The 26,849-nt window shown below is 47.1% G+C and overlaps 1 protein-coding gene across 1 annotated transcript in view; it reads right to left on the bottom strand.

The window, feature by feature from the left end:
- Positions 1–26,849, bottom strand: part of ADAMTS17 (ADAM metallopeptidase with thrombospondin type 1 motif 17) — a 389,915-nt gene that overhangs the window by 201,689 nt on the left and 161,377 nt on the right. Inside the window, exon 7 of the mRNA XM_064267055.1 lies at positions 7,431–7,536. Coding sequence (XP_064123125.1) covers positions 7,431–7,536 — 106 coding nt within the window. The remainder of the gene's footprint in view (positions 1–7,430; positions 7,537–26,849) is intronic.

Genomic DNA, 26,849 nt, shown 5'->3' with positions numbered 1-26,849 from the left:
TCGGGGGAAGGCACCCCCTTTTCTGTTCCACATGTAAACACAACTGCCCTAACGCCAACCAGAACAAAAGCACCCCACCCCCAAGATTTCTAAATTTTCACATTTCCAGAAATTCTCTCCCCAGCCGCACCTTCCATATAAGGCCAGGCTGAGCCACCAAGCAAAGCATCTGGGACAAGGATGCTCACTGCCTTCTATGGTGAGCTCCCTGCCTGCCTGCTGGGTTGTGGTTCTCACTGCATCTCCCTACATGGCACCACTTGTCATTTGTGATGCACATCCTAGACCAGCGTCCCCACACCTCGCACCACCTGGATGATGGCTTTTTTCACTTCCTACTCTGGGACCAAGAGCATTCCTTTGAGTGTGAATAGTGTCAACTCCAGTTACGAGAACATTTCCCCAGACAGCTTCCTCTGCCCTTCCCCTCCACTTCTCCCTCCCCCATCCTCGGATTCTGGTCTACCCACTGCCCACAGTCATGCTTCTCAGGGACCTGGCTGTCCCTGCTCTGGAGTTATGCAGCAGGCACACATCAATGGGACACCTTTCCGACGTCCATCATCTTGGACTCAGGTTTACATGGTGCCACGTTCTGGCTAGATGTGTCCAGAAGGGCTGGATCTAGTTGTGAGGCAACTTTTCCAGGGCACACTGAGCTGCATGGGTAGCTGCCTGGGGCTGGGGCTCCCACTTCAGGATGGGCTTGTTACTTTAGGGCAGCTGGCAGCACCTGCATTGCCCACTGTGCTCTTAAGCTTCCTCCCAGTGAAAGCAGCCAGGGTGGGCTCCCAAATAGGGGCACGGGTCTGAGAACCCAGATATGCACCACTCATTGTTGCGACCAAGTCAGTTTGTATATAATTTTCCACCTGTCTGCAGGTGCAGATGTGGCTACCTGACCATCAAACAGCTCCCTATTGGCACACTCGTATATCCAGATGATAGCCTTTCCCTTCCCTGGGTCCTTCTCTACTCAGCACTCCCTCTCTGTGGGAGGTGAGGCTCCATCGGCCCTGCCGGGCCTCTGCCATTTCCCCATCACCTGACACTTGGCTCTGCAGCCTCACTGATGTCTCCCGGGCAGTATCTGATGACAGGATGGCAGGACTGAGCCTCCTCTGGGGAGACCTTTCAGGGTAGCCAGCCCTTCTCTCACCTGATGTGCCGGCTTGCATGCGAGTGGTTTGTGCGGTGCTATGCAGGTGGCACCGGGCGAGAAATTCAGGGCAACTGAGAGAGACAACCCAGAAGCAGGAGGCAGGACAATGACTCAACACTGAGGGTGGCCCAGAAGGATGGAAATACTGGGGCAAGAGACAGAAGCCAAGTGGTGGACAGTGCCAGAAATAGCAGTGATGATACCCTAACACATGGTGTCCACAGTGGATCTCCATGCTGACTGTCCCTGGAATCTCCCAGAGAACCTTCCTACACTTTTCCTCCCCCGGAGTGGGTGATTTAATTCATTTAGGGTAAAGCTGGAGTCTCTGAATGGTGCAAAGGGTCCATGCACTTGGCTGCTAAAAAAGAGTCGGACGTTGGAGTCCACCCAGAGGCACCTTCAAAGAAAGGCCTGGTGATCTACTTCTGAAAAATCAGCCATTGAAAACTCTATGGAGCCCGGTTCTACTCCGATACACTTGGGGTCATCATGAGTCAGAACTGACATGACGGCAACTGGTTTTAGGCTGAGTCCTGAACACGAGCATCTTTTAAATAAATGCCTCAGGAGCTCCTTGTGGTCAGCTCTGCCCCTGATACATCTACACCAGGCTCCCAAGCTTCCCTGAACAGGGCACTGTCCAGAGGCCACAACCGAGCCTGCCAACCACAGGACAGGAAGAGAAGCATCCTTTGACTCAGGGAAGACCATATGGATGCCAGTAAACCCCAGGAGGGACAGGTTAAGAGGCAGAACTCAGGGCATAGCTTTCAGCCTGTCTGGGGTTCCCTGGGGGGATCTACCTGGGTTGGAGAAGTCACAAGGCTTGGGCTGACTCCCAAGGAAGGCATTTCTCAGAGCCCTGATCTAGCTCAGGCTTATCTCACAGAACCTCATAAATTCAAAAGGAGAGATTATTTTCTACAGAGGGTAAGCCTTTGTTTCTCTGTATAAAGATAAACCAAATCAAACTCATTGCCATCAGCCATCGAGTTTGTTTTGACTCATAACGACCCTACAGGACAGAGTAGAACTGCCCCATAGGGTCTGCAAGGAGTGGCTGGTGGATTCAAACTGCTGACCTTGGGTTAGTAGCCAAGCTCTTAACCACTGTGCCACCAGGGCTCCCTATATAAACATAGGTTCTTTTTTTCCTGAGTGGGTGGCCAAGTCCACACTTAGTGGCATCCCTCCTCTCATCCTTACCCCATTTAGAAGACTCTGTTCTTATACTTTTCCTGAGAGCTTGCTGTTACACCTGATTAAGAACCATGCTATGTGCAAGGAGTCTGGCTGTCCTGGGCCGGTATATCCTGTTGAAACCTGATTCTGTGTCCTCTCACCAATAGGGAGAGCTCCTGACAATAACGTGCTTCCCCTGGCCCCTTCATGTCATGGCAGACCCTGTAGTTGTTGTTAGCTGATGTCAAGGAGGCCCCCGACTAATGGAGACCCCATGTACAACAGAACAAAATGCCGCCCGGTCCTGTCCCATGAGCAGTTATGGATTGGACCACTGTGACCTACACAGTGTTCACTGGCTGATTTTTGGAAGTAGACGGCCAGACCTTTCTTCCTAGTTGGTCTTACTCCAGACGCTCTGCTGAAACCTGTTCAGAATCAGAGCAACATGCAAACCTTCACTGACAGATGGATGGTGGCTGCCCGTGAGGCTCATTGACCAGGAATTGAACTGGGGTCTCCTGCATGGAAGGCGAGAGTTCCACCACTGAACCACCATTGCCCCATATTAGACCCCACTTCCCTCAAAAGACCATTATAACTAACTTCCATAGAGCCACTTACTTTTTTTCTTACTTTTACACTATAACTTCAAAATCATAGCAATTGATTTCAAAATTCCAATAAATATATTAATTTAAATATACTACGGTGACCACCAGGCCTCTCCTTGATTTTGTTTTTCATGAGCCAGTGGCATGGATCCCAGCTTCTAACACTCATTGGGGGATAGACCTTGACATGGCTAATAAGAGCTGGGGCTCAAAGCATGAATTTGTCTGATAAAGACAAATGCTTGCTTCTAGCTTTCCCACTCTCTTTCAAACCAAATATTAATAAACATCGTGGACACTGACATCCACCACCAGGCGCCCTGGCCTTGTTTCTTGAGGAAAAAGCCTGGAGAGCGTTTGCCCAGCTGGGCTGTTTCTCTCAAGAAACTGCCCCCCATTCCATGATTCAGTCATCACAAACATCAGTCCTTAACTAAAACCTCTAAAGCAGAAATGATACATTGTAACAATCTGCTCATGCTGAGGAAGCTTAGCTTTCTACGGTCACCACAGACAAAAAGGTCACCACAAAAGGGCACAGGCTACAACCTCCCATTTCAAGTTGGGTTTCCGTTGGGTTTCTCAAGCCATCCCTACAAGGCGGAAGAGGAGCTGTCCTCCCACAACTGCTCTGCCAACATTTTCTGTTCATTTGCTTAACCCAAAGGTAACACGTGGCTGCCTACCAGAACATTCTTGTTGCAAGAGGAAACAAAGGTCAGGGATTTGCATTTGTAAGGTCAGCACTGCAGGTCAGCATGGCTAAGCCAGAGCCAACTCACCCTCCAGGCACCACACAGATTCTCAGCACAGCCCCCATGTCCTACCTAAAGGCAAGGCTGTGAGTCCTTAAGGTGGGACTGGCCAGAAGGCTGCTCTCTGACCAGTGGTCCTTGAGTTTCCAACAGAAGCCCTCCTGACAACATGTTTACCTCCTTATACCAGGTAGCGGTAGCTATAGCATAACGTCTAGTTTCCTTTTGGCTTGGCTGCCAGCAAACTAAAGGTACCCTGGTTTTCTGATATATAACAAGCTCTCTTACTTTATTACCTATAGCTTGTAATTTATATCCTTATTTTAATGGTCCTAGTGTATGCCTGTGTGGTGCAATAGTTAAGAGCTCGGCTGCTAACCAAACAGTCAGCGGTTTGAATCCACCAGCCACTCCTTGGAAACGTTATGGGGTAGTTCTGCTCTGTCCTATAGGGTTGCTAAAAGTCAAAATCGACTCAACAGCAACAGGTTTTTTTTTTTTTTTTTTTAAAGTGCATGGGTGTAAGGAGCACTGGTGGCACTGTGGTTAAGCGCTTGGCTGCCAACCAAAAGATCCAGGGTTCAAATCTACCAGCCACTCTGAGAGAAAGACACGACAGTCTGCTTCCATAAAGATTACAGCTTTGGAAACCCTATGGGGCAGCTCTGCTTTGTCCTATAGGGTCTCTATGAGTTCCAATCGACTTGATGGGAATGGGTTGGTTTTTTGCTTAGTGCATGGGTGTATTATATAAGTGATCCCAAATCATTTTTGGTATACAGTAGAAATTACAAAAAAAAAAAGAAGTAATACTGGTTTCCTAACCTATGAAGTAAAAGCTAAGCAATACCTGGAACACTGGTGGCACAGTCGTTAAGAGCGTGGCTGCTAACCAAAAGATCAGCAGTTCGAATCCGCCGGCAGCTCCTTGGAAACCCTATGGGGCAGTTCTACTTTGTCCTGTAGGGTTTCTATTAATAGCACTGACTTGATGGTAATGGGTTTGGTTTTTTTGTTTTTAAGTAACACCTATCTGGTAGGACTGATGAATTAGCATAATGAGTGTATAGCACCTAATAGTACCTGGCATACAGTAGGTGCTCAGTAAGTGGCAGATGTGATCTGACTTACATATCACGAGTAAATTACTGACCAGTGGCACAGGTCCACCAAGTTGACCATCCATCCTTTCCTCACTCACACATGCTTTAAGGACAGTGAAGTCAAGCTGCTCCATTCCATTCCAAAAACATGGAGGTCTTCAGGTGTCCTATTTGTGAAGCAGCCTGCCACGGGCTTCACCAAGGACAGGCTGGTCTTGCCTTTCCAAACACTCCGCACCACAAGGGCCTGGGATGGAGAGGCTGTGGCTTCATCCTCAGGGGATCTGCTTTCCAACACTTTCAAATAATCAGAGACAACAGACTCTCCAGGTAGACCATAATCACCCAACTAGGAGAGGGGCCAAGTGCTAACAGGATTTATTGGCTTTGATTAACAACGAGGTACTTGTTTTTGTAGGCAAAGTTCAGTAGCACGCTATAAAGCGCCCTCCAAGAAATTCTAAGCAGACTGTAGCTGAAGAGTGCTAAAATCAGACTGAATCTAACCATTCTTCTTTGCAGACTGCCTGTGCTAAGATTTCGGTGTTTGATCCAGCACAATCAAACCAGGGCATGGGGGAAAAATGGGCCTCTTGTATCCTGAATGTCCAAGAACAAAAGGCCTCCGTGCAGCCCGTGTGCCCACACACATGTAGAAACAGTACTCGGACTGTGCACAGTGCTGAACGCTGTGTGGAGTACTGGAGCTCGTGTCAATGTCGCCCAAATAAGCTTAACAGAATTTACCATTCAAAGGTTAATAATTTACCTGGACGCTGGCACATGTTCCTTCAGCTCTGCATTCTCACAGCCCTTAGGGAGTTAATTCCTAGGCACTAAATGAAGGGCCATCGGAGCCCTGGTGGCGCACTGGTTAAGAGCTCGACTGCTAACCAAAAAAGTCGGCAGTTCTAATCTACCAGCCGCTCTCTGGAAACTCTATGGGGCCATTCTACTCTGTCTATAGGGTTGCTATGAGTTGGGGTTGACTCGATGGCATGGGATTAGGGTTTATAAAGGGTCATCAGAAGAAAGGTCTGGCAATCTACTTCTGAAAGATCACCCACTGAAAGCCCTGTGGAGCACAGTTCTACTCTGACATACATGGGGTTGCCATGAGTTGGAACTGACTCAATGACAACTAGCTTCTTCTTTTTTTTTTTTCTTTTAATGGAAGGCCAAGTGAGTCATATGAGAGTGGGAAGATTAAACCGTGGTGTAATGGTGTTTGCCAAAGCCATTTTGGTTGACACTTTCTTTTTTTTCTCTAGAAACCACTCTTAGATACAGGTTTATAACAACTCAGAGACATTAATCCAAATTGATTGTATTTAATTAAAAAAAAATTATTTTCTAGTAGTGTGGGCAAAACAGTATTGTCACCAATACTTGAAAAAATACTGTTGCGATGAAATAAGCGTGTAATTAGAGACAACTGTTCTTCTTGCTCCTCTAGGCCCTGGGTCAAGAGCATGCAATTTCCTCTTCAATTCCAGGAAATACACGTAATGCCATTTCCACTCTCTGTGCCCACATCACAATATCCGACAGGTATCGAAAAGCCAACTACCAAACCCTTCCTCAGGAGTGGAATAAATGAAAATGGAACCAGATAAAACAAAACAAAAAATAAAGTCACAGAATGGCTGACGCTAGAGGAAAACACTGCTTTTCTAATCCACCTTGTACATTTCCTATTACTCCTACAGAAGCTGGGGTTAAGGTCCCAGGCATAATACTTACTGTTTAGTCCTTAGAAAACCTTTACAGTATTTTTTGTGAGAACCAGATTTCCATCTAATATATTCTACTATTCAGTCCAACAGAAAATTTCCCACTGTTTTGCATTCTCTGGCCTCCTCAATTGAAAATCTATTTTTCTGTCCTTTTTTTCCCCCCAGTTCTCAAACAATCACATCACAGTTTTTCCTTTGGAGAATACTTGCAGAGAGATATACAACAGACACCCACTTTAGGAGAAAAAGAAAACCTTTTAGAGTCAGCTGGTTTTCTGCCACTGGAGACTTCCCACAGGTGATCTCAAGCTTGGGACAGTGCCCAGCCTCTCTGACCCTCTGTTTCCTCATCTACAAATGAAGAGTTTGCCTCAGATCCTCTCTAAGGCATCTCTGGGCATTAAGGCTCTGTGGTTATTTCATCAGAGTTCAAGGGAAAACTTCCACGTGCAAAGGCAGTAGTTGTTAATGTTTTGAAACTAAGACCCTGAAATTCTACATTCGGAAAGCTGGACTTTGTTGGAAACTGGCTGAAAATAGGAAAGTGAACAGTGTAAAGATAAATCCATTATTTGAGTGATATACTTAGAATGAATCACAGATCACGCTGAAAGGAAACACAGCTAATTAAGACATTCTGGGAATAGCCTCTTCCCTGTCAGGCTGGCTTTAAGAACAGACAAGAACATCAAATTAACACGTGGACTCTCGGAGCCCGCCCGGCTGTGCCATGGTCTCCTGGCTCTCAGCTTACTGGCCTCGGTCCTTATAGTGAAGGAAGCAAAGGTACACGGCAGCACCGTTTCAGAACATAAAGGAGTCAAGTCAAAAACAGGAATTTAAAGAGGCAGAACAGCACAGAGGCAGATACTTACTTGTGGCCCAGCTCATGAGCGATGGTAAAGGCCAAATTGAGGCCATTGTCTTCGGCAAGCACACATTTCCTCTTAGCACTGCACACACCTCCTAAGTAAGCAATTCCTGCAGTGGAGACACAAAACACATCCGCTTCAGAACGCGGGAGGCCCTGCCCTCGCCGGCGAGTCCGCAGGGTCCACAGCACGCCCATCAAGAGGGGTACACTGGGACGAAGCTGATCACGGGGCTGACCCCATCACTCCTACCACTCATATGGGATTGTCTGTATGGGGTTTCATGCTCATCTAATCATAACAACCACCACCACACATGTCGACTGAACACTGAACACGTACGTGTCAGGCACTGTGCTGAGTAGGTGACGCATATGAACTAACTTAATCCTCATTCCCCATGATGCCACCACCGGCTGGCAGTGTGGTGGGCCGTGGTGGCTCACATGTTGCTGTGATGCTGGAAGTTATGCCACAGGTATTTCAAACACCGGGTCACCCATGGTGGATACGTTTCAACAGAGCTTCCAGACAAAGACAAACTAGGAAGAAAGGCCTGGTGATCTACTGTTGAAAATCAGCCAATGAGAACCTTATGGATCACAACAGATACACTGCCGGAAGATGAGCCCCCTAAGCTGCAACAATGAACTCCAGCAAACCAGCAATCACGAGGACGACGCAGGACCAGGCAATGTTCCGTTGTACATGAGGTCGCCATGAGTCGGAGCCAACTCAACAGCAGCTATTTATCTGTCTACCCATGATGGAGGTAACAGAAGGTTTAGACATGAAAAGTAACTTCCCCGAGGTCACCCAGTTGGGCCCCCAGACCTGAGATCCTTAACCAGGTCTATCCAGCCTCAGGATCCAGGCTGGGACCAGGGTAAGGCAAGCAAGGTGCCCTGTGTGCAAAATTTAAAGAGGCACTCACTCACAGGTGCCAACACTGGCCTTGCATGATACTGAGAATGTGCTCCTCCCTACATTTTGCACACGGGGCACCTTGCTTGCCTCACCCGAGTCTTGGATTTGGGTGGGCTCACAAAGCAGGCCACACAAGGCTGCAGAAGGTTCAGAAACACGTTCCAGGTGCCCTTGAGAAAGTGACATTAGGGCTCAGGAGTAAAGAGAATGCTGGAAGAGAGAACAAGGATGAGCCCCACAGACCAATGTGCTCATTTCCTGAGACAGGAAAGTTGGCCAGCCCACAGCAAGAGGGGTGCAGCGGCCAGGGACGGGTGTGAACAAGCGCTGAGCCCAGAGGAGGGAGGCTGCTGAGTGGAGGAGTGGGCAGCCAGCCTCTGGAGGACACGTGTGGTTGTCCAGGTGAGAAGGGCAATTCTGGGCAGAGGAATGTGTGTGAACAACATGGGGTCTGAAGTGTTGGGAGTGTCCTAGAGGTGGGGCGCAGTCAGCTATGCAAGGCTGGGGGAAGCCACATTCCAGCCACACTGTTCAAGGCTTTAGCCTCAGGGGTTCCACACAACCCAAAGCATCCACCCACGTGTCCTCTTGGCTTCCGTTGCCCCTGCAGCCACAGCCCGCATGTTACAGATTGAATGGCCCTCATCCCTGACACCTGTGAATGTCAGCTTGTTTGGAAATGGGGTCTTTAAAGATGGAGTGGGGTGGGTTGTAAACCCATCCAAATGGTGTTTCATACAAGAGAACAGACACAGAATGAGGTGGAAAAAAAACATGACCATGTGGGCAGACACAGCTACAAGCCAAGGAATGCCAAGAGACGCCCAAGGCTAAGGAAGCTAGGAGAGACTAGGGAAAATATTCCCCTAGAGCCTGCCAAGAGAGCATGGCTTGCTGACACTCTGAATTCAGACTTCTGGTCTCCAGGGCTGTGCAACAATCCATTTCTGTTCATTAAAGCCGCCCACTCTGTGGCATTTTGTTACGGCAGCCCTAGGAGACTAAGCTATCTGTGAGCCCTGGCGCTCCCAGGGTTTATCTTGACCCAGCCTCTGGGCAGCCCCACACGTGCTCCAGAGGGCTGCCAGGGAGTCGTGTCCCCCCAGGGCCAGGGCCTGCACTTGAGTGAGGACTGGGACCCTCCCTCCGCCTCACATGGTGCGGGTCTGACCTCTGAGAGAGGCTTCCACAGACCCCTGTGAACCAGCAGGCAGGCTCACCTCTCACCATGAGGGATTCTGAGGTCAGACTTGTGGTGGGCAGGGGGCATTGGGGGTTCCCCTGGCACTGTGATGAGGTGTGTGCTGTCCCCTGGAGGCTGTTCCAAGCATGCGCTGTGGCCACAGGGGGAAGGGGTGCCTTTTCCTTCACGGAGGTCCATTGTCCCCATTCAAGCTGCCCGCTGTTCCTTTGGAGGGCTCCTTTCACAAATTCGCACAAGGTCGTGCAGGCACTGGGGTCAAGGAGGGGAAGAACTGGCAGAGTACAGAGGGAAAGAGGGACAGAATCATTTAACCAAGAATCAGCCCGCCTCTCAGCTCCCCAAGAGAGAAAACAACGTCCTCTTTGTTTACATAAAATGCAAACTGCTATGGAAATCGGTCAGCTACAGGACCTGCCTTCTTCTCTGTCCCTGAGCCAGCAAGACAGCATGTGTCTGTTTTTATTTGGCAACATGCAACATGCTTGCCCAAGGCTAAAGAGTTGTTGCTTTTTTTTAAAGAAAAAAATTAAATGTGTTTTGGTTTCAAGATGCTCTTTTGCACGTGGACATCATAATCCAGCAAGGCAGACTACTGGAAGGAGAAAAGCGACAAGAAAGGATGCGATCTGGCTTCTCAGGGCTTTCAAGGTCATTAATCTGGTTTTGTTTAAAAAAGCTTTGCGGGTTGTTGTTACAAGTCCACCAGTGACTAGGCAGAACGCTCCTACATAGCCTTGATGGTTTGCATAACCAGCGCGCACGCGCACACACACACACTGTCATGCACACACTGGCACTCACACACACTCACATACTTGCACACACACATGCACAGCACTCTCACACAACGCACACAAGTGCACATACACACTCGTGCACACACACACCCAGCAGTGCCCTCCCACCCAGACTGCAGCCTCTCGGGTACAACAGAGCAGTCAGAAACAGTCAGACATGCACACGCTGGAGGAGTTGCCTGGTGAGAGCGAAGGGAGACGCCCTGCAGCCAGCTGTGCTGAGCTTGCTGTCCGCTGAACCAGCAGGCCTCAAAGCCACAGGAACACCTCCCCCGGCCTCAGCCACAGTCGGCACAGAGCCGAGCAGCCCCGGGGTTCCCCACTCATCAGGTAACGCGCAACGCTAGGAGAGCAGCAGAGCAAAGAGCCTGCAGTAATTGCATTTTAATTTTTCCAAGGTGCCGGAGACTTATTTTTACTAGACAACAAAGGGTCAGTTTATTTAAACGACTTGCTCTCACACAAAGGCAGATTAAGATCTAGCTGCTTTTAATGATTTATTCCAATCCTGAACAGCCTGGTCATAAAACCAAGCACGGGAAAATGCATAAAAGAAAATGGCCCTGCTAGCCAAGCACAGGAGCCGTGTGCGTTTACGAGCGACGGTGTGGAAATGCTTAGAATGCACAAAACAAAGTCTGGAGAGAATCCCAGGTTGTTGTAAAAATAAAGCTGCGGGGAATAAACAGTAATTAAACCATCGGCTTCCGAGGGAAACAAAGCCGGCCACTATTCTGTGTTGCCCCTGAGAAAAGGGTGGCCTGAAGAGGAGGGTGACCTGGAGCATGGGAGACTCCTGGTCACCTCAGACTGCAGAAGGCACCAACCTGGAAAAACTCACCAAATCTCACACCGTTCTTGTCAAGAAAGGAGGAAAAACCAGTTTTCTGTAAACGGATTTTTTTTTTTTTTATTAAAAAGTGAAGTTTTAAACATGTGTTTCCAAGTTGGAAAGAAACCAGGGGGACAGACCTTCTTATGTCAACTGGAATCCCCTTACAGAGCAAGCAAGGGGTTTCAATCCTGAGATGGTAATGTTAGTGGCTTTTACCCTTCCATGAATTCAAATTCTCCGCAAAATAAATCAGAGTAAAAATGGCTTTTTTTTTTTTTTAAGAAACTTATAAACATGAATTCCACATGTTTGTAGAGCTCCTTGGAAGGAATGGGAAGCAGAAAGGCCACTGGCATTGACCGGGGCCCTTCCCAGGGGCAGGCACGGCTTTAAAGGCTGGCCTTCCTTATCCGGCAAGTAGCACTGCCAGTGGGTCATACTGGGGCGGCTTGTGTGTGGCTGTGATGCTGAAAGTTATGCCACCGGTATTTCAAGTACCAGCAGGGTCACCCACGCTGGACAGGTTTCAGTGACACTTCCAGGCTAAGACAGAGCAGGAAGAAAGGTCTGGTGATCTGCTTCTGAAAATTAGTCAATGAAAACGCTATGGGACAGAATATCTTTCCATACAGTGCTGGACGATGAGCCCTCTGGGTGGAAAGTCACTCAAAATACACAGTGGCCACAATCATGGCTTCAAGGACACCAACGATCATGAGCAGGAGCAGGACCGGGCACTGTTTGTTCTGTTACACATGGCGTCTCCATTAGGTGGAGTCAACCCAACAGCAACAACCAATATTGGCCCCATTTTACAGACAAGAAAACAGAGGCTCAGAGACCAGTTACATGGCTAATCAGTGCGGAGTCAAAGATACAAATGCAGGGCATTCTGCCTCTAAACACCCACATTCCTCCAAGCAAACCCTGGGCCTCCCTCACTAAAGCTTTGGTAACAAAAAGCAGTGAACACTCTGGGAGGATTTAGAAGACTTTCATAAACCTTAATGTGCGCTTATGTGCAGATGTGGGCGGGGCAGAGGGAAGGTTTCAATGTTTAAGGTCAATTGTGTTTAAACCTAAAGATAAAAGACTAGAGCGACACACACAATATTAACGGTGGGAACTTCTCTGGCACCTGGTGAAGGAATTATGGATCTTCTAAATTTTCTCCTTTTTATTCTTTTTTGGCTTAAACCTAATACAATTAATACATATTTGATTGGCAAATTAAAGTTATTATTCTATTTCATTTATCCAAGGTGACATACAGCAGAAGCAGAGGTGGAAGACCAAATACAAAACACCCTCTGGGTTTTGGCTCCAAGGTAGCAGGTAACACAAGGAGACCTGAGAAGCACCTGTGAACACGTCCTTGAGCGTGTGTTGCATCCTGAATGGTGGCTTGCCCTTCTGCCACACTCCTGGCACAGATTAGGGAGGTGCCTGAGTCTCCCAGGGCTGCTGTAACAAAGTACCACAATGCGGCTGGCTGAAAAGAACGAACAGTGTCTCACAGTTCTGGAGACTTGTTACGGTTGTTAGTTGCTGTCAAGTTGGCTCCAACTCATGGTGACCTTATGTATAAAGAATAAGACATTGCCTGGTCCTGTGCCATCTTGATGATCATTGGTATGTCTGAGCCCATTGTTGCGGCCAGTATGTCAATCCATCTCACTGAGGGTTTCCCTCATTTTCGCTGATCTCTACTTTACCAAACACCATGTCCTTTTCTAGTGATTGGTCTGTCCTGATGACATATCCAAAGTAAATGAGCCAAAGTCTCACCATCCTCACTTTTAAGGAGACTAAGAATCCAAATTCAGGCTATCAGCAGGGCCACACACCCTTCAAAGGCTCTAAGGAAAGGTCATTCCTTGTTTCTTCCAGTTCAGGTAGCCCCAGGCTTTCCTTGGCTTGTAGACGCACTGTTACATCACTGTCTCTCCTCTGCCTGTCTCTCTCCTCTTCTGTAAGGACACCACTCAGATGGGATTAGGACCCACCCTACTAGCCCACCCTGAGAGCATTCTCAAAGACCCCATTTCCAAACAGAGTCACATTCATAAGGGTTAGAACTTCAACGTATCTTTTTGGGAAACACAATTCAACCCGTTAAAAAGTGCAAAACACACCTCTAAAAATCTGAACTGCTCACAGCAGAAATAGTTTTCCTGACGCCTGGAAGAGTATATTTAATTTATCCAGAGAGGAGGGTCATCTCCCCCAGAGCTGCCTGGCCTGTCTTCCCAGCCATGCCTAGTCTATGTGGACACTCTGTCTTTTCCTTTCTTTTTTTTTTTTTTGGTAGGCGCACACTTTTGTACAGAAAATCTGGTGAGAAGCATTATTTTCTTTTTCTGTAGAAAACTATATGATCTTCTCTAGATTTAAGGAGTAAACAATACAAAGCTCTTTATCCAAAAAATTGTCCTGTAGCTGTTGGCCTTGCTGCCAGTTAGACCTCACTGGCTCTGCCATGGAGAAGGATGGTCAAGTTTTTCCCACCAACCGAGCCAGGTACCACCACCGCTGCAATTATCATTGGGACGTGATGCTGTTAATTATGAGCTAGAGCCCACGCCTCTTCCCTGTGCAATCACTGTTGTCGAGACTGTGCTCTTTCAAATCTCACAAAGTGGTCGGTGGTGTGATTAGAATTTGTGAGCAGCGTTTAACAGCAAATGTCTTAGTGTTTGGGATGTGACAAAGAAAATAACTAAATCATGGCCTATTATCAGGCAAAATGAAGTCCTTATAAGTTGTAACAAATTGTTTTCATTTTAAGTGTTGCTTGCATTTCCTAACTCTGTACTATCTAAGGTGTTTGGCTAACTCAGGTCCCTCCTCCCCTGCGATTCTGCTTCTGTGTTCTCTCCTAGGTCAGTGGTCCACAGGGCCACCATCTCCACCATGAGTCACTGACCCTAAAGAGCTGAGAGCCCATGAGTGCTGAAGGATAGGCATGTTGTTAGCTGCCATCGAGTAGGCCTCAGACTCATGGGGATGCCACTTACCAGGGAACAAAACATTACGTGGTCCTGCACCATCCCTGTGATCAGTTGTGGATTGGTCCACTGTGGTCCACAGGATTTTCACTGGCTGATTTTCGGAAGTAGATCACCAGGCCTTTCTTTCTAGCCCATCTTAGTCTGAAAGCTCCGCTGAAACCTGTTCAGCATCATAGCAACACACAAGCCTCCACTGACAACGAGTGGTGGCTGCACATGACATGCACTGGCTGGGAATTGAACCCTGGTCTCCTGTATGGGAGGTGAGAATTCTACCATTAAGCCACCACCACCCCTGAAGGACACATGTAGCTGCTAACAAATCAGGAAGGGAAGTTACTGGGAAGGCTCTGGGATGCTAGCAGGAGAGGGGGGCCAGAGTAGCATGGTCCCACTGCCGAGGCTGGGAGCTCTGCATTCCAGACCCGCCCCTGGGTGTGGCTGCCCACCCAGCTTAGCCCCACCCCCACCTCCCAGGAGTATGGCTGGTTAACCTCCCCCAGACCCAACCTTGTCTTCACAATCCCACCTTCAGTAGGTATCCCAGTTTCCTTGCTTCTTTCCTTCTGGGTCCCTTGGGGTCAATCACCAGCCAAAGGGAGATGAGTCAGCCAGGGTCTTTATCTCTGTGCCATGGATAGAGGGTGGGGTGGTGGCCTCAGAGAGGGGTGCCGCTCCCCTCCCTTAACCACAGCACTGTAGATGCTGCCACTGCAACTCAGATATTCCACGCTAGTGTCTTCACCAACCAGATAACCCACGTTACAGGACAATGGCTGCAGTGGGGGCTTCATCTTCAAGCGAACAATGCATGTGCTGACCTGTCTCCTGAAGGAAGTTTCCAGGGTTCCCTTCTGCATTACAGTTTTCTGTTAACTAGAAGCGTCCTCCTGTACCCCCACCCCCCAACCCTGGCAGCTGCAGCTGGTTAGCCAGTCTGTGTTCTCAAATGTCACTTGAGCTACTCTACGATAGTGTGTTCTTGGTTACGGGTCACAGTCATAAGACCACGTGTGCTGGACTATTAATGAGAACCACAGTTTAGAACAAAAACGCCCTCAGAGCACAGAAAGAGCAGGAAGACCAGCCTGGCCAGAGTCCTCAGCTCTGGTCCCCTTCCCCCTGCTCCCCCCATGCACCTCCGCAGGGGACCCAAGCGTCCCTGGGCCAGGGCAGGGGCTCCAACAACATAATGAGTGACATGCAAACAAAGGAGTAAGCGTAAATTCCCCTTGGGATTTACATACTGGAAGGAGTTTAGCCCCTTAATTGCTGCATTCTGTAGAAACCAAAACATGCTAGGAGGAGAGAAGGGAAGAGAAGTAAATAACTGTTGACATTGAACAGACACAGAAAACTGGAACTAAACGCACAACACGCCACGCAGACCCCCCTCCGGCAGGATGGCACTGGTGTAGGGAGGGCCATCACATGGGGGGACCTCCAGAGTCCTTAACATTCTTCAAGTGATTGGTGTGCTTATCCTGGGAGAGCCCCACAGAGGCTTAGGGAACCCTGGAGCAGTTACTGACACCCAACAGAAATGGCCCGCCCAGTTCAACTCAGGCCACAGGAGGAGGGAGGTCTGTCCAGGGGCCCTTGACAACTTCTTATTTTGGCAAATATTTTGTCGGGGGCTTCCTGAATGCCTGGACACAAGGGGCATGGTGCCAGGCACAGGGTTCTAAGTTGCACAAGAGCAATGAGGGACTCAGGGGGACAGCCTTGGAAGCCTCATCACAGCAAGCAGACAGACAGGCAGGTAGAAAGGTGAGCAGACTGTTCTATATCCAGCCCCAAAGACCAAAGGGTAGCCTCTGGGGTCTCTCAAAGGCAGCTCCCAGGGACTAGGGTACAGACCCACTGTCTCTGGAGAGCAGACCCAGGGAGACTGGAGGTGAAGCTTGGCACTGAACTCTCCACTCACTCATTACCCCTGCCCCCACCGTGGTTCCAGTCCCTGGTCACAGCAGAGGGCCTCCTTCGCTGAGCATCCCCGAGTCTCCCTGCATCTACTCAGCATACATTCCCGAGCACCCCAGGAGGCAGGCCTGCTCTGCCATGGATAACTAACTCCCATGCCTGTGGGAAGTGCTCACACTTATGAATGTTGCAGAGTGTGCGAGCCTTTGAGGTCACGCGCTCCCTGAGCATCAGAGAGGGAAGCAGACCTGTCTTCTAGCATTTACCACTCAGCAAACTCGACAGCCTGGCACGTCGCCTTAATGTGTGGGTCTCGTGGTACTGCAACCTCATCTGTGTGTGTGTGTGTTTCTGTGTGTGCACACGTAAGTGTGTCTGTGTGGTGCTGGACACCTGTGAGTGTGTATGTGCGTATGGTTCTGTGTGCTCGTAAGTATGTACGTGTGCATGGTCCTAGGCATATGTGAGTCTGTATGTGTGTACATGGTACTATGCAAACCTGAGTGTGTATGTACACGCGTGGTCCTGTGCAGACAGGATCATCTTCCTGCGAGTTAGAGGCATGAAGTTGATGTCCACACTCCTAAAGCAATGGGCCCGAACGACTTCAAAGCTTTAACACGTTCACGTTCTCTTGCACAGTCGTTTGCATTGCTTCATGTATATTTGGGTCAATAGTTTTAAAATGAACCTAGCTAGCTGGCACTGGGCTAGTTGGACTCAGAAAGTTTTAAGACCCTCTGTCTTCTTCCGTCACTATAAAGCTTTCCCTTCCCTGGTAGCTTAGATGCCCTCCCCTCACTAGGGAAAGGTGATGTTTACATGGGGGTGAGCTGGGAAGTATGATGTGTTTGTTTCACCTAAAAATATCTACTCCACGTGGGAAATGAGACAACTAAGTTTTCCAGGAGCCAGATATCCCCAAAGGAGGTCTCAAAGTAGATTTAAGTGCAGAAGGCTCCCTGGGGAGATACAAATGCCACCTGGAAAGAGGAGCACATTCCAGGCCAAGCCTTCCCAGGTCATGCTCTGTTTGAAGTGTGAGCTTGATTCTCTCAACATTTCTGCTTGAATTAAATTTACCACAGCGAGCACCAGCAGAGCTATGAGGAAAGACTGCTAAACCGTGACAACCTAAGCCAGGAAGAAGACAGAGGGATTGGGGGCTGGTCAGAGCAGCACATGCATGTCCATTAACGCCCAAGATGTAACCCAAGTACAAACAGATGTGCCCTGTGTCCCCACTGCTCATGGGCGTAGCTGATAAGAGTGGTGGCTACCCAGAAACACCACCTTGAGTGTGCTATATGACATCTATTAAGATTGACTTGTGCCCCACCCCCCAAAATATGTACTGGTCCCTATAGCTGTAAATACAATTCTATTTGGAAATCGTGTTTTCTTTGTTATGTTAATTAGATCACACCCTAGTAGGATGGGTTCTAAATCTAATCACTTCTGAGTTATAAAAAGAGCAGAATGACACAGAGACATGCACACAGAGGAAGACAGACACCATGTGAGGACTGCTACAAACTAAAGAACACCCAGGAACCAAAGAATGCCCAGGGTTACCGACAAGGAAGAAATCAACATGGCCAAGACCCTGATCTGCACTTTCAGTCTACACAACTGTAAGAAAATAAATTTCTGTTCTTTAAAGTCGCCCACTTGTGCTATTTGTGTTATAGCAGCTCTAAATAGCTAAGACAACACCCCAGCCACATAACACACTGTGGGACCAGGCTTGCTGTCCACTGAAGCTCCACTGCCCCCTAATAACTAAAAAAGTCAAGTATGTTACCCTGGAGGAAGCAGAGACCAGACGGGGCAGGAGGGGTCTTCCTGGGAGCTGGCATTGTCTTGTTTTTTGATCTGGGTTCTGATTACACAAGCAAGTTCAGTGTGTAACTACTTATCGAGCAGAACACTTAGGTATACTTGTGTATACGTAAATGATACTTCATTAAAATTTGAAAAATATGAAAGAAACGCCTATATGTAGGCGAAGAAGATGCAGTACATGAAGCTGGTTAAAGCGCCTGGGAACAGTCAAGGCAGCTGGACCACTGGATGGTAAGAACATGTCTTAAGGGCATTCAAAGGGCATGAGTTAATGAAACCACAGTGGTATTAATAAGTCAGCCTATGCTTTTACGTTTATGACCAATTTTGCCCGTATTATCTGTATTTCTGGGGCCACATGAGCTGTTCCTGCAACTGATCATTACGGTGTCCCAAGGACCCTCGCCATGATGTGTTCTTGAAACTCGCCTGAGGCAATCTTGAAAAACAGCGTCCCTCCCTCTCATACTAACAGCCGTATTTCTACAGAATTAATAACACATAAGGCCATGAAAAGAAATATTTGCCAAGTTAGCAAAAGAACAGAAAAGCTTTCTCAGAATAATTAAGAAACCACATTTCTTGCTAATTGCTTAGCCCAGCAAAGCCATTCTCTTGGGGATAAAAAGCGAAATGGAAGTGAGACCTAAGCACTAAGGTAAGCAGCAGTGCCCGAGGCACCTCCAGCCTGCCCTTTGCTCTAGGGCTCTCTCAGGTCCCCCACTCTGGGCTACAGCTCTGGCACCAGCTCCTGAGGGCAAGTCCATAAACCCATCACCTGCAGGGCACGGCGGCCCCTCAGTTAAAGAAGTCACCCACACATGGGAAGCAGTGTGTCATTTGGATGTTTATGCAACACTCGTGTGCAAAAGTCAACTGACAATAGTAACAAGCCCTCCCTTATGATGGCCCAAGGAGGTCTGGGGTAGCTTGACCTTGGGTGACAGCACACAGAAATGATGGCATTTCATTTTACTAAAAAAATAAGTCAAGAAAGGAATGTGATGAGAGCAGCACTAGGAAGCCACATGGACACTGAGCTCACGAGAGAAAACAGGCTCTTTGGGGCTGACCATGCGCACAGGGAAGATACGAGCCCATGGACACAGTTGCCAGCTTGGAGTCCCTGGGTGGTATAAAATGGTTAATGAGCTTGGCTGATAACCAAGAACTTGGAGGTTCAAGTCCATCCAGAGGCTCCCTGGATGAAAGGCCTGGTGATCTACTTCTGAAAAAATCAGCCACGGAAAACCTGTGGAGCACAGTCCTACTCTGATACACACGGGCTCACCGTGAGCCAGCGCCTACTCGACAGCAAAGGTATTGGTAGGGAGTGGGTGGTACACACTCCCAGACCCTGACTTTCACTATTGTATCCCTCCGGATGTAGCTCATCGCCAACGGGCTGCCTGGCTTTCAGGATGATCTCACACCTTAGAAATAGTGTGAATGTCAGTGTCTGCCTTTAAAGGTCAGAGGCAGAGAATAAACAAATGTTCTTCACCCTTTAAGAAATCGCAGGCATTTTCAAGTTGCCTCTATACAGATGGTGGCCCCCAAAACTTGGTCTCCAGGACCAGGCCTGGCTGTCCTTTACTCTCCCCAGGCTCAGTCTTTACCACCCAGACTCACCATCCCAAGCTCAGCCTTCTCAAGTTCTCCTGCACTCAGAGCTCAAATGCTCACCAAAAAACCAAACCCACTGAGTTGATTCTGACTCATAGCAACTGTATAAGACAGAATAGAATTGCCCTGGTTTCCATGAAGCGGCTGGTGGATTTGAACTGCCCACATTTTGCTTAGCAGCCTGAGCTCCTAACCACTGTGCCACCAGGGCTCCCCTAAAGCTGGTAGTTCTGGTGAATTCCTCTGTCTCTCCTTTTCCCACCCCATCTCTGCAACCATCAAGTACTGCCATTACTACTACTCAAGAACCCTGGGAGTTGCTCCTTTCTCTCTGGTCCCAGTCAAGACATTCACCATCACCTTATGCCTAGAGTATTTCACATCTCCTCAGGGGTCACCTTACTTGTCTCACCCCACTGCAGTTAACTCTCACCAGTCCTGACTCAAGGCCTCTCCTCCATCAATTCTGCCTTGATCTGGCCAGGACACACACTCGCCCCTCCTCAGGCACCCAGGGCCCATTCCCATGCCTCTACCACTGTATGAGCCATGTCTTCATCGCAGTCCAGTTATTTGAAACAAATCTTATATCCGAATAGACACTGAGTTCCCTTTGGGCCGGCATCCATATCAATTTAACCTACACAGCATGGTGCAGGTTACTTGTATCCTCAATAAATTCCGCAAATGAACAAATGCGTATCAGTGCTGCCAACTTAACCTCCATGTAACATCACCCTCTACTGCTTAAGAAGGGAATCAGAACAGGGAGGGGCAAGGAGTAACGATGCTGAAGCTGATGGACACAGTGTTTATCAAACACTGAGGTGCAGTGAGTTATTATCATGTGGCCCTTCTGGACATTGGTCCTCATAATTCCTACAAAATGATTGGGTGGGACTATGCAAATAAGGTGCTTGTGGCCCACCAAGGGGACTGGACAGCCTGCTAATGCAAATAAGGTACATGGAGCCCTTGTAGGTGGTTGGTCAGTTCTGCCATCCTGCTAGGCTTAACAGGAGCCAATCCCAGAGTCTGGAGGTGGGGAACTCACTACCATCAAGAAGAGATGGGAGCAGACCATGTCCTTTGGGCCCACGGTCTCTGTGCTGATACCCTCTTAAACCCAAGAGACAGAGAGGAAGTTAAGACGGAAGACAGTGAGAAGCAGCTGCAAGTGTAGCAGAATCCAGCAGCAGAGAAACAGCAGCAGCAGAACCAGAAGACAAGTGTAAGACGGCACGGTGAGCTTCCCGGCCCACAGATCAAGGCAGCTACAATGCGCTTGCCGACCCACAGAGTGAGAGAGCCAAGTGCCTTCTGGCAGGAGGCTTCCTGGTGGAGTGGGGTGCCTCCAGGCACTTATTGGTGGAGCTAAAGAACTTTGTAACACTTACCCAAGAAGGGCAGAGGCCAGGACACAGAGAAACCTGTCCTGAAGGGGCTGTGAGGAGCCTGGCCACAGTGGGCTGAGAGGAGGCCTTCTTCAGGGGGCCAAGAGGAGGCCTTCACAGTTGGGAGGGGGTGTGCATGACAGAGAGAAGGGCCTGCTTGCTTGCACGGCTGAGAGCTAACAGAGCTGTCCTGCACTGAAAAAGGGAGGGATGTGCTCTCCACTTCGGGAAAGCTTCCAGGCTTTGCCTAGATACTTCCTAATCCTGATCCTGAGTTCAGCCTGTTGATCCTGATCCTGAGTTGTACCTCTTATTTCCCTAACAAATCCCATAATCATGAGTATGGTCTGTGAGTTCTGTGTGGCCACTGCAATGAATTATCAACCAGCAGAGAGTGCCATGGGAGGGGCGGCTGGTGTCAGAACTGGTAAAATTGTTGGAGAGTGGAGGTATGCCTGACCTCCACCTCATGGCAATCAGCCTTGGACTGACACTCACGGTGATTCTCTCTCCTCCCCCTGAAGTCAGAGGATGTCTGATGCCACACCATTTTTCCAGACACGCACTACGTATGCACCAGTCCCTGTGCGAAAGATATGCATGCATATCTCACTTAACATGCATTTTATGCATAATATATTATTATCCCGCAGGGTACTGATGAGGAAATTAAGACCTTGAGATGTCAAGCCACTTGCCCAAGGTCAAAAAGCAAGTGAGTGATGAAGCTAAGATTTGATCTCAGGCCTTTTGGACCAGAGGCCTTGCCTTAAACCATTGTATCAGAAGCTGGTGGCCAAAAGGAGAATTTGGCCTGCAGGATGTTTTATTTGGTTCATTATTTAAGTAAAAATTTAAATTAACCACCAACTATTAAATATAAGAAAAGCTCACACAAAATCCAAATTTCCTGACTCTTCTATAAGAATCAGATCATCAGGAAATGAGGGATTATTCAGTAACTGGGGCTGGGACAAGAGGTGAGCCACATGGAAACAAATCAAGTAAATTCCCATCTCATACCATATACAAAAACTAACTCTAAACAAATTAAATACATGAATGTGAAAAACAAAACTTTAAATCTGTCAGTAGGAAATGCGTCTATGATTTCAGAGTAGAAATGAATTTTTAAAACATAACCTAAAAAGCAGAAATCATATGGAAAAGATTGAAACGCCTAGCTAAGGCCACACTGAGAATGTCTCTGCGACAAATGGCATCACAAACAAAGTTAAAGACAAAGGACGGAAGCGGAGAAATATTTTCAACTCATAGAACCAGACAGGCGTCTATTATGACGACTGTATAAGAAATCCTACAAATTTATACTTGTTTAAAAAGGGAGATAGATAACCCAAGAGAAAAGCAACCAAAGGATATGAACAAGCACTTCGCAAAAGAGAAAACCCAAGTCCCTGCTACATACACACATATGCACATGTGCAGACACACACACACAGTGCACACACACGCACATGTATACCCAAGTGTTCACGCAGGTACGCTACATATATGCACACATGTACATGTGTGTATGTGCCTGCACGATGCATAATGCCAATACCTGTGTTCACATGCACATACATGTGTCCATGCTCATTCACACAGTGTGCAAACACGTGTGCACACACATACACACATTCACAAGGTACACACATACTCACATGGGCACACACAACAGCCACCTCATATACAGGTGAGAAAACTGATACCCAGGAGGTAAATAACTTTCCCAGGCTTCTGCTGCAAGCACGTAGGAAAACCTGTTGAACTCAGGCAGTCTGGCTACAGATTCACCCTCTTAACTGCCAATGAGATAAAGATGACTTTGCTTCAGGGAACGCAAGTCAAGCACAGGGAGCCAGCCGCAGTCGGGTCTATCTATAATGCATTCCAGGTACAACGGGAAAAGCCTGCCAACTAGTGCTCAAGGTCCGGGGAGTCTTTCATTAAAACATAAACTGAAGAGGCTCTAATAAAGATGTTCTTAACCCTTGAAACTGTGCGAAATTTGGCATGTGTGTCTTTCTCGCAAGGAGGTTTATAGCGTTCATCAAATTTCAAAAGGGAATGGGGAAGAGACAGTCTCTTTAACAAATGGTGCTAGCATAACTGGATATCGATCTGCAAAAAAATGAAACAAGACCCATACCTCACTCCATGCACAAAAACTAACTCAAAATGGATTAAAGACCTAAATATAAAATGATAAAGATCATGGAAGAAAAAATAGGGACAATGCTAGGAGCCCTAATACATGGCATAAACAGTATACAAAACATTACTAACAATGCAGAAGGAAAACCAGATAACTGGGAGCTCCTAAAAATCAAACACCTATGCTCATCTGAAGACTTCACCAAAAGAGTAAAAAGATTACCTGCAGACTGGGAAAAAGTTTTTTAGCTATCACATTTCTGATCAGCGTCTGATCTCTAAAATCTACATGATACTGCAAAAACTCAACTACAATTAAAAAATGGGCAAAAGATATGAACAGGTACTTCACTAAAGAAGACATTCGGGTAGCCAACAGATACATGAGGAAATGCTCATGATCATTAGCCATTAGAGAAATGCAAATCAAATCTCCAATGAGATTCCACCTTACACCATCAAGGCTGGCATTAATCCAAAAACACAAAATAATAAATGTTGGAGAGGGTGTGGAGAGACTGGAACACTTATACACTTCGGGTGGGAATGTAAAATGGTACAACCACTTTGGAAATTGATCTTGCGCTTCCTTAAAAAGCTAGAAATAGAACTACTACACCATCCAGCAATCCCACTCCTTGGAATATATCCTAGAGAAGTAAGAGCCGTCACAGGAACAGATATATCCAGACCCATGTTCACTGCAGCACTGTTTACAATAGCAAAAAGACGGAAGCAACGGATTAATGGATAAATAAGTTATGGTATATTCATACAATGGAATACTACACATCAATAAAGAACAATAATGAATCCGCGAAACATTTCAAACATGGAGGAATCTGGGAGGCATTATGCTGAGTGAAATTAGTCAGTAACAAAAGGACAAATATTGTATGAGACTACTATTATAAGAACTCGAAAAATAATTTAAACAGAGAAGAAAATATTCTTTGATAGTTATGAGAATGGGGAGGGAGGGAGAGGGGTTTTCACTAATTAGGTAGTAGATCTGAACTATTTTAGGTGAAGGGAAAGACAACACGCAATACGGGAGAAGTCAGTACAACTGGACTAAGCCAAAAGCAAAGAAGTTTCCTGAATAAACTGAACGCTTTGAAGGCCAGCGCAGCAGGGGTGGGGTTTGGGGACCATGGTTTCAGGGGACATCTAAGTCAATTGGCATAATAAAATCTATTAAGAAAACATTCTGCATCCCACTTTGTAGAGTGGCATTTGGGGTCTTAAATGCTAGCAAGCGGCCATCTAAGATGCATCAACTGGTCTCAACCCATCTGGAGCAAAGGAGAATGAAGAACACCAAAGACACAAGGTAATTACGAGCCCAAGAGACAGAAAGTGCCACATGAACCAGAGACTACATCAGCCTGAGACCAGAAGAACTAGATGGTACCCAGGTATAACCAATTACTGCCCTGACAGAGAACACAATAGAGAACCCGTGTGGGAGCAGGAGAGCAATGGGATGCAGGCCCCAAATTCTTGTAAAAAGACCAGACTTAATGGTCCAACTGAGACTAGAAGGACCCCAGAGGTCATGGTCCTCAGACCTTCTGTTAGCTCAAGACAGGAACCATTCCCAAAGCCAACTCTTCAGACAGAGATTGGACTGGACTATGGGACAGAAAATGATACTGGTGAAGAGTGAGCTCCTTGGATCAAGTAGACACATGAGACTATGTGAGAAGCTCCTGTCTAGAGAAGCGATGAGAGGGCAGAGTGGATCAGAAGCTGGCCAAATTGACATGAAGATAGAGAGTGGAGGGAAAGAGTGTGCTGTCTCATTAGAGAGAGAGCAACTAGGAGTATATAGCAAGGTGTATGTAAGTTTTTGTATGAGAGGCTGACTTAGTTTGTAAACTTTTACTTATGCACAATAAATTTTTTTTTAAAAAAACTTCAAAAGGGATCCATAACCTAAAAGAAGTTAAAAATACTAAGCACAGTAATCCCAGACTATAATCAAGGACATTCCCTAAGTAAGAATCCTCTCCTGATAGCCAAGTCAGACCCAAAGATCCTGGGAAAATTATCCTGCAGCCCTCAGGGATTACTCAAGCATTCCTCAGAAGGTAATAACCAGCAGTCTTTTGTAGAATGTGCTTTTCCTTGACAGATCTTAACTGATCTGTGGGATTAACAAACAAGGGTCTAACTGCTATTAGTCACCAACAATGTTACTTTTAAAAGAACAGCCAAGGTAACCTAAAGGGTGCAAAGGGTTGTATCATCAGGTGCACACACTTTATTGAAATAGCATCATGAATTAAGTATTCAATTTACTGGGCACTGTGGTTGTAAAAAAGAAACGTAAAACTGAAAGAAAAAACGAGAAGAGGGATATTCATGCATATATATGTAAACATATAATCCTGAGTGTTAAACGTATGTCTATAAACTTTATAAAGAAACCACTCTATTCTATTTTGACATACCACCCCTCCCTAGCCCAGTCCCCTGAGGCTGCATCTAACTGTGGGACCTTTATTGGTGTCTTGGTATTTTTTACTGGGATGTGTGAATTTAATGTACATAGAAAGGGGTCATACAGCAGACTATACACTAATATTTGTAACAAACTGTGTTTGTTTTGTTGTTTTCTGCAAATAAGTATTTCCAAAAAGTTTATTTGCTTTGGGTTAGTAGAGTAAAACCATTGATTTATTTTGTTCTCCTCTTGAAGGATCTGGACAAATCCATTATTTCTCAGAAAATTTGTGTCAACATCCATCTGTGAGCCTCAAGTGTAAGGCCAAAGGAGATTTCCTGCCTAATTACCCCCACAGTACCCACACCCTGACACCACCTCACCCCAGTGCCCACCTCAAGGGAACAGAGCAGAGCTTAGTTTTTCCACAAATCATTTCCAATCTTGGTCTAACATAAACGACTAAGCAAATAAACGAAACTTGGAGACTTTCATAAGGCAGGGAGAAGCTCCCTAAAAAGGGTTCCATCCTTCAAGACTATCTTCTGAGGGAGCATGGGATTGCACACACAGCCTTGTGGCCATTTCTTAACCATACCGCTGACCGGCCACCCTCTACCCTTGCAGGCCTCCCCTAACATGGTTGAAAACCATGGAATGTTCTTGGTTCATATGCCCAGCCCACCACCCACAGAACTAAAAAAAACAAACTTCTTGTTGTTGAATCGATTCTGACCCATGGCAACCCGTTTCAGAGCAGAACTTTGCTCCATGGGGTTTTCACAATGGCTATAATCCTATGGAAATAAATCATCAGACTTTTTTCTTCCATGATGCTGCTGGGTGGATCTGAACTGCCAACCTTTTGGTTAGTAGCTGAGGACAAACCATATGCACCATCCAGGGACCATACCACCCACATAGGATGCTGAGATAGTTTCTTAATAGTACCTGCATTACATCCCTTAAGCTGTCACCTCAATTCCAAGTATGCCTAAATTATGCCATGGGATTTCCTCTGAGACGGGCCAAAATTATTCCTACTGGAACAATGACAACAGGAAGAGGTGGAGGTGTACTGTGACACTGTCCTATGACAAGTTTATTACGATTTTGCAGACACAACTGTCTCAGGGGTCGTAACTGCCCCATTTCATTCCATTCTATTGTCCCATTGATCTTCTACACCTCATTTGGTATCATGAAATATTAATTCCAACCCTGTTAATACAGAACCCAAGAATGCGGACC

Source organism: Loxodonta africana, chromosome 13, assembly GCF_030014295.1.
Source record: "Loxodonta africana isolate mLoxAfr1 chromosome 13, mLoxAfr1.hap2, whole genome shotgun sequence".
Lineage (NCBI taxonomy): Eukaryota > Metazoa > Chordata > Mammalia > Proboscidea > Elephantidae > Loxodonta > Loxodonta africana.
Note: the sequence above shows the minus strand (reverse complement) of the source record. Positions and strands in the feature narration are given on the sequence as shown.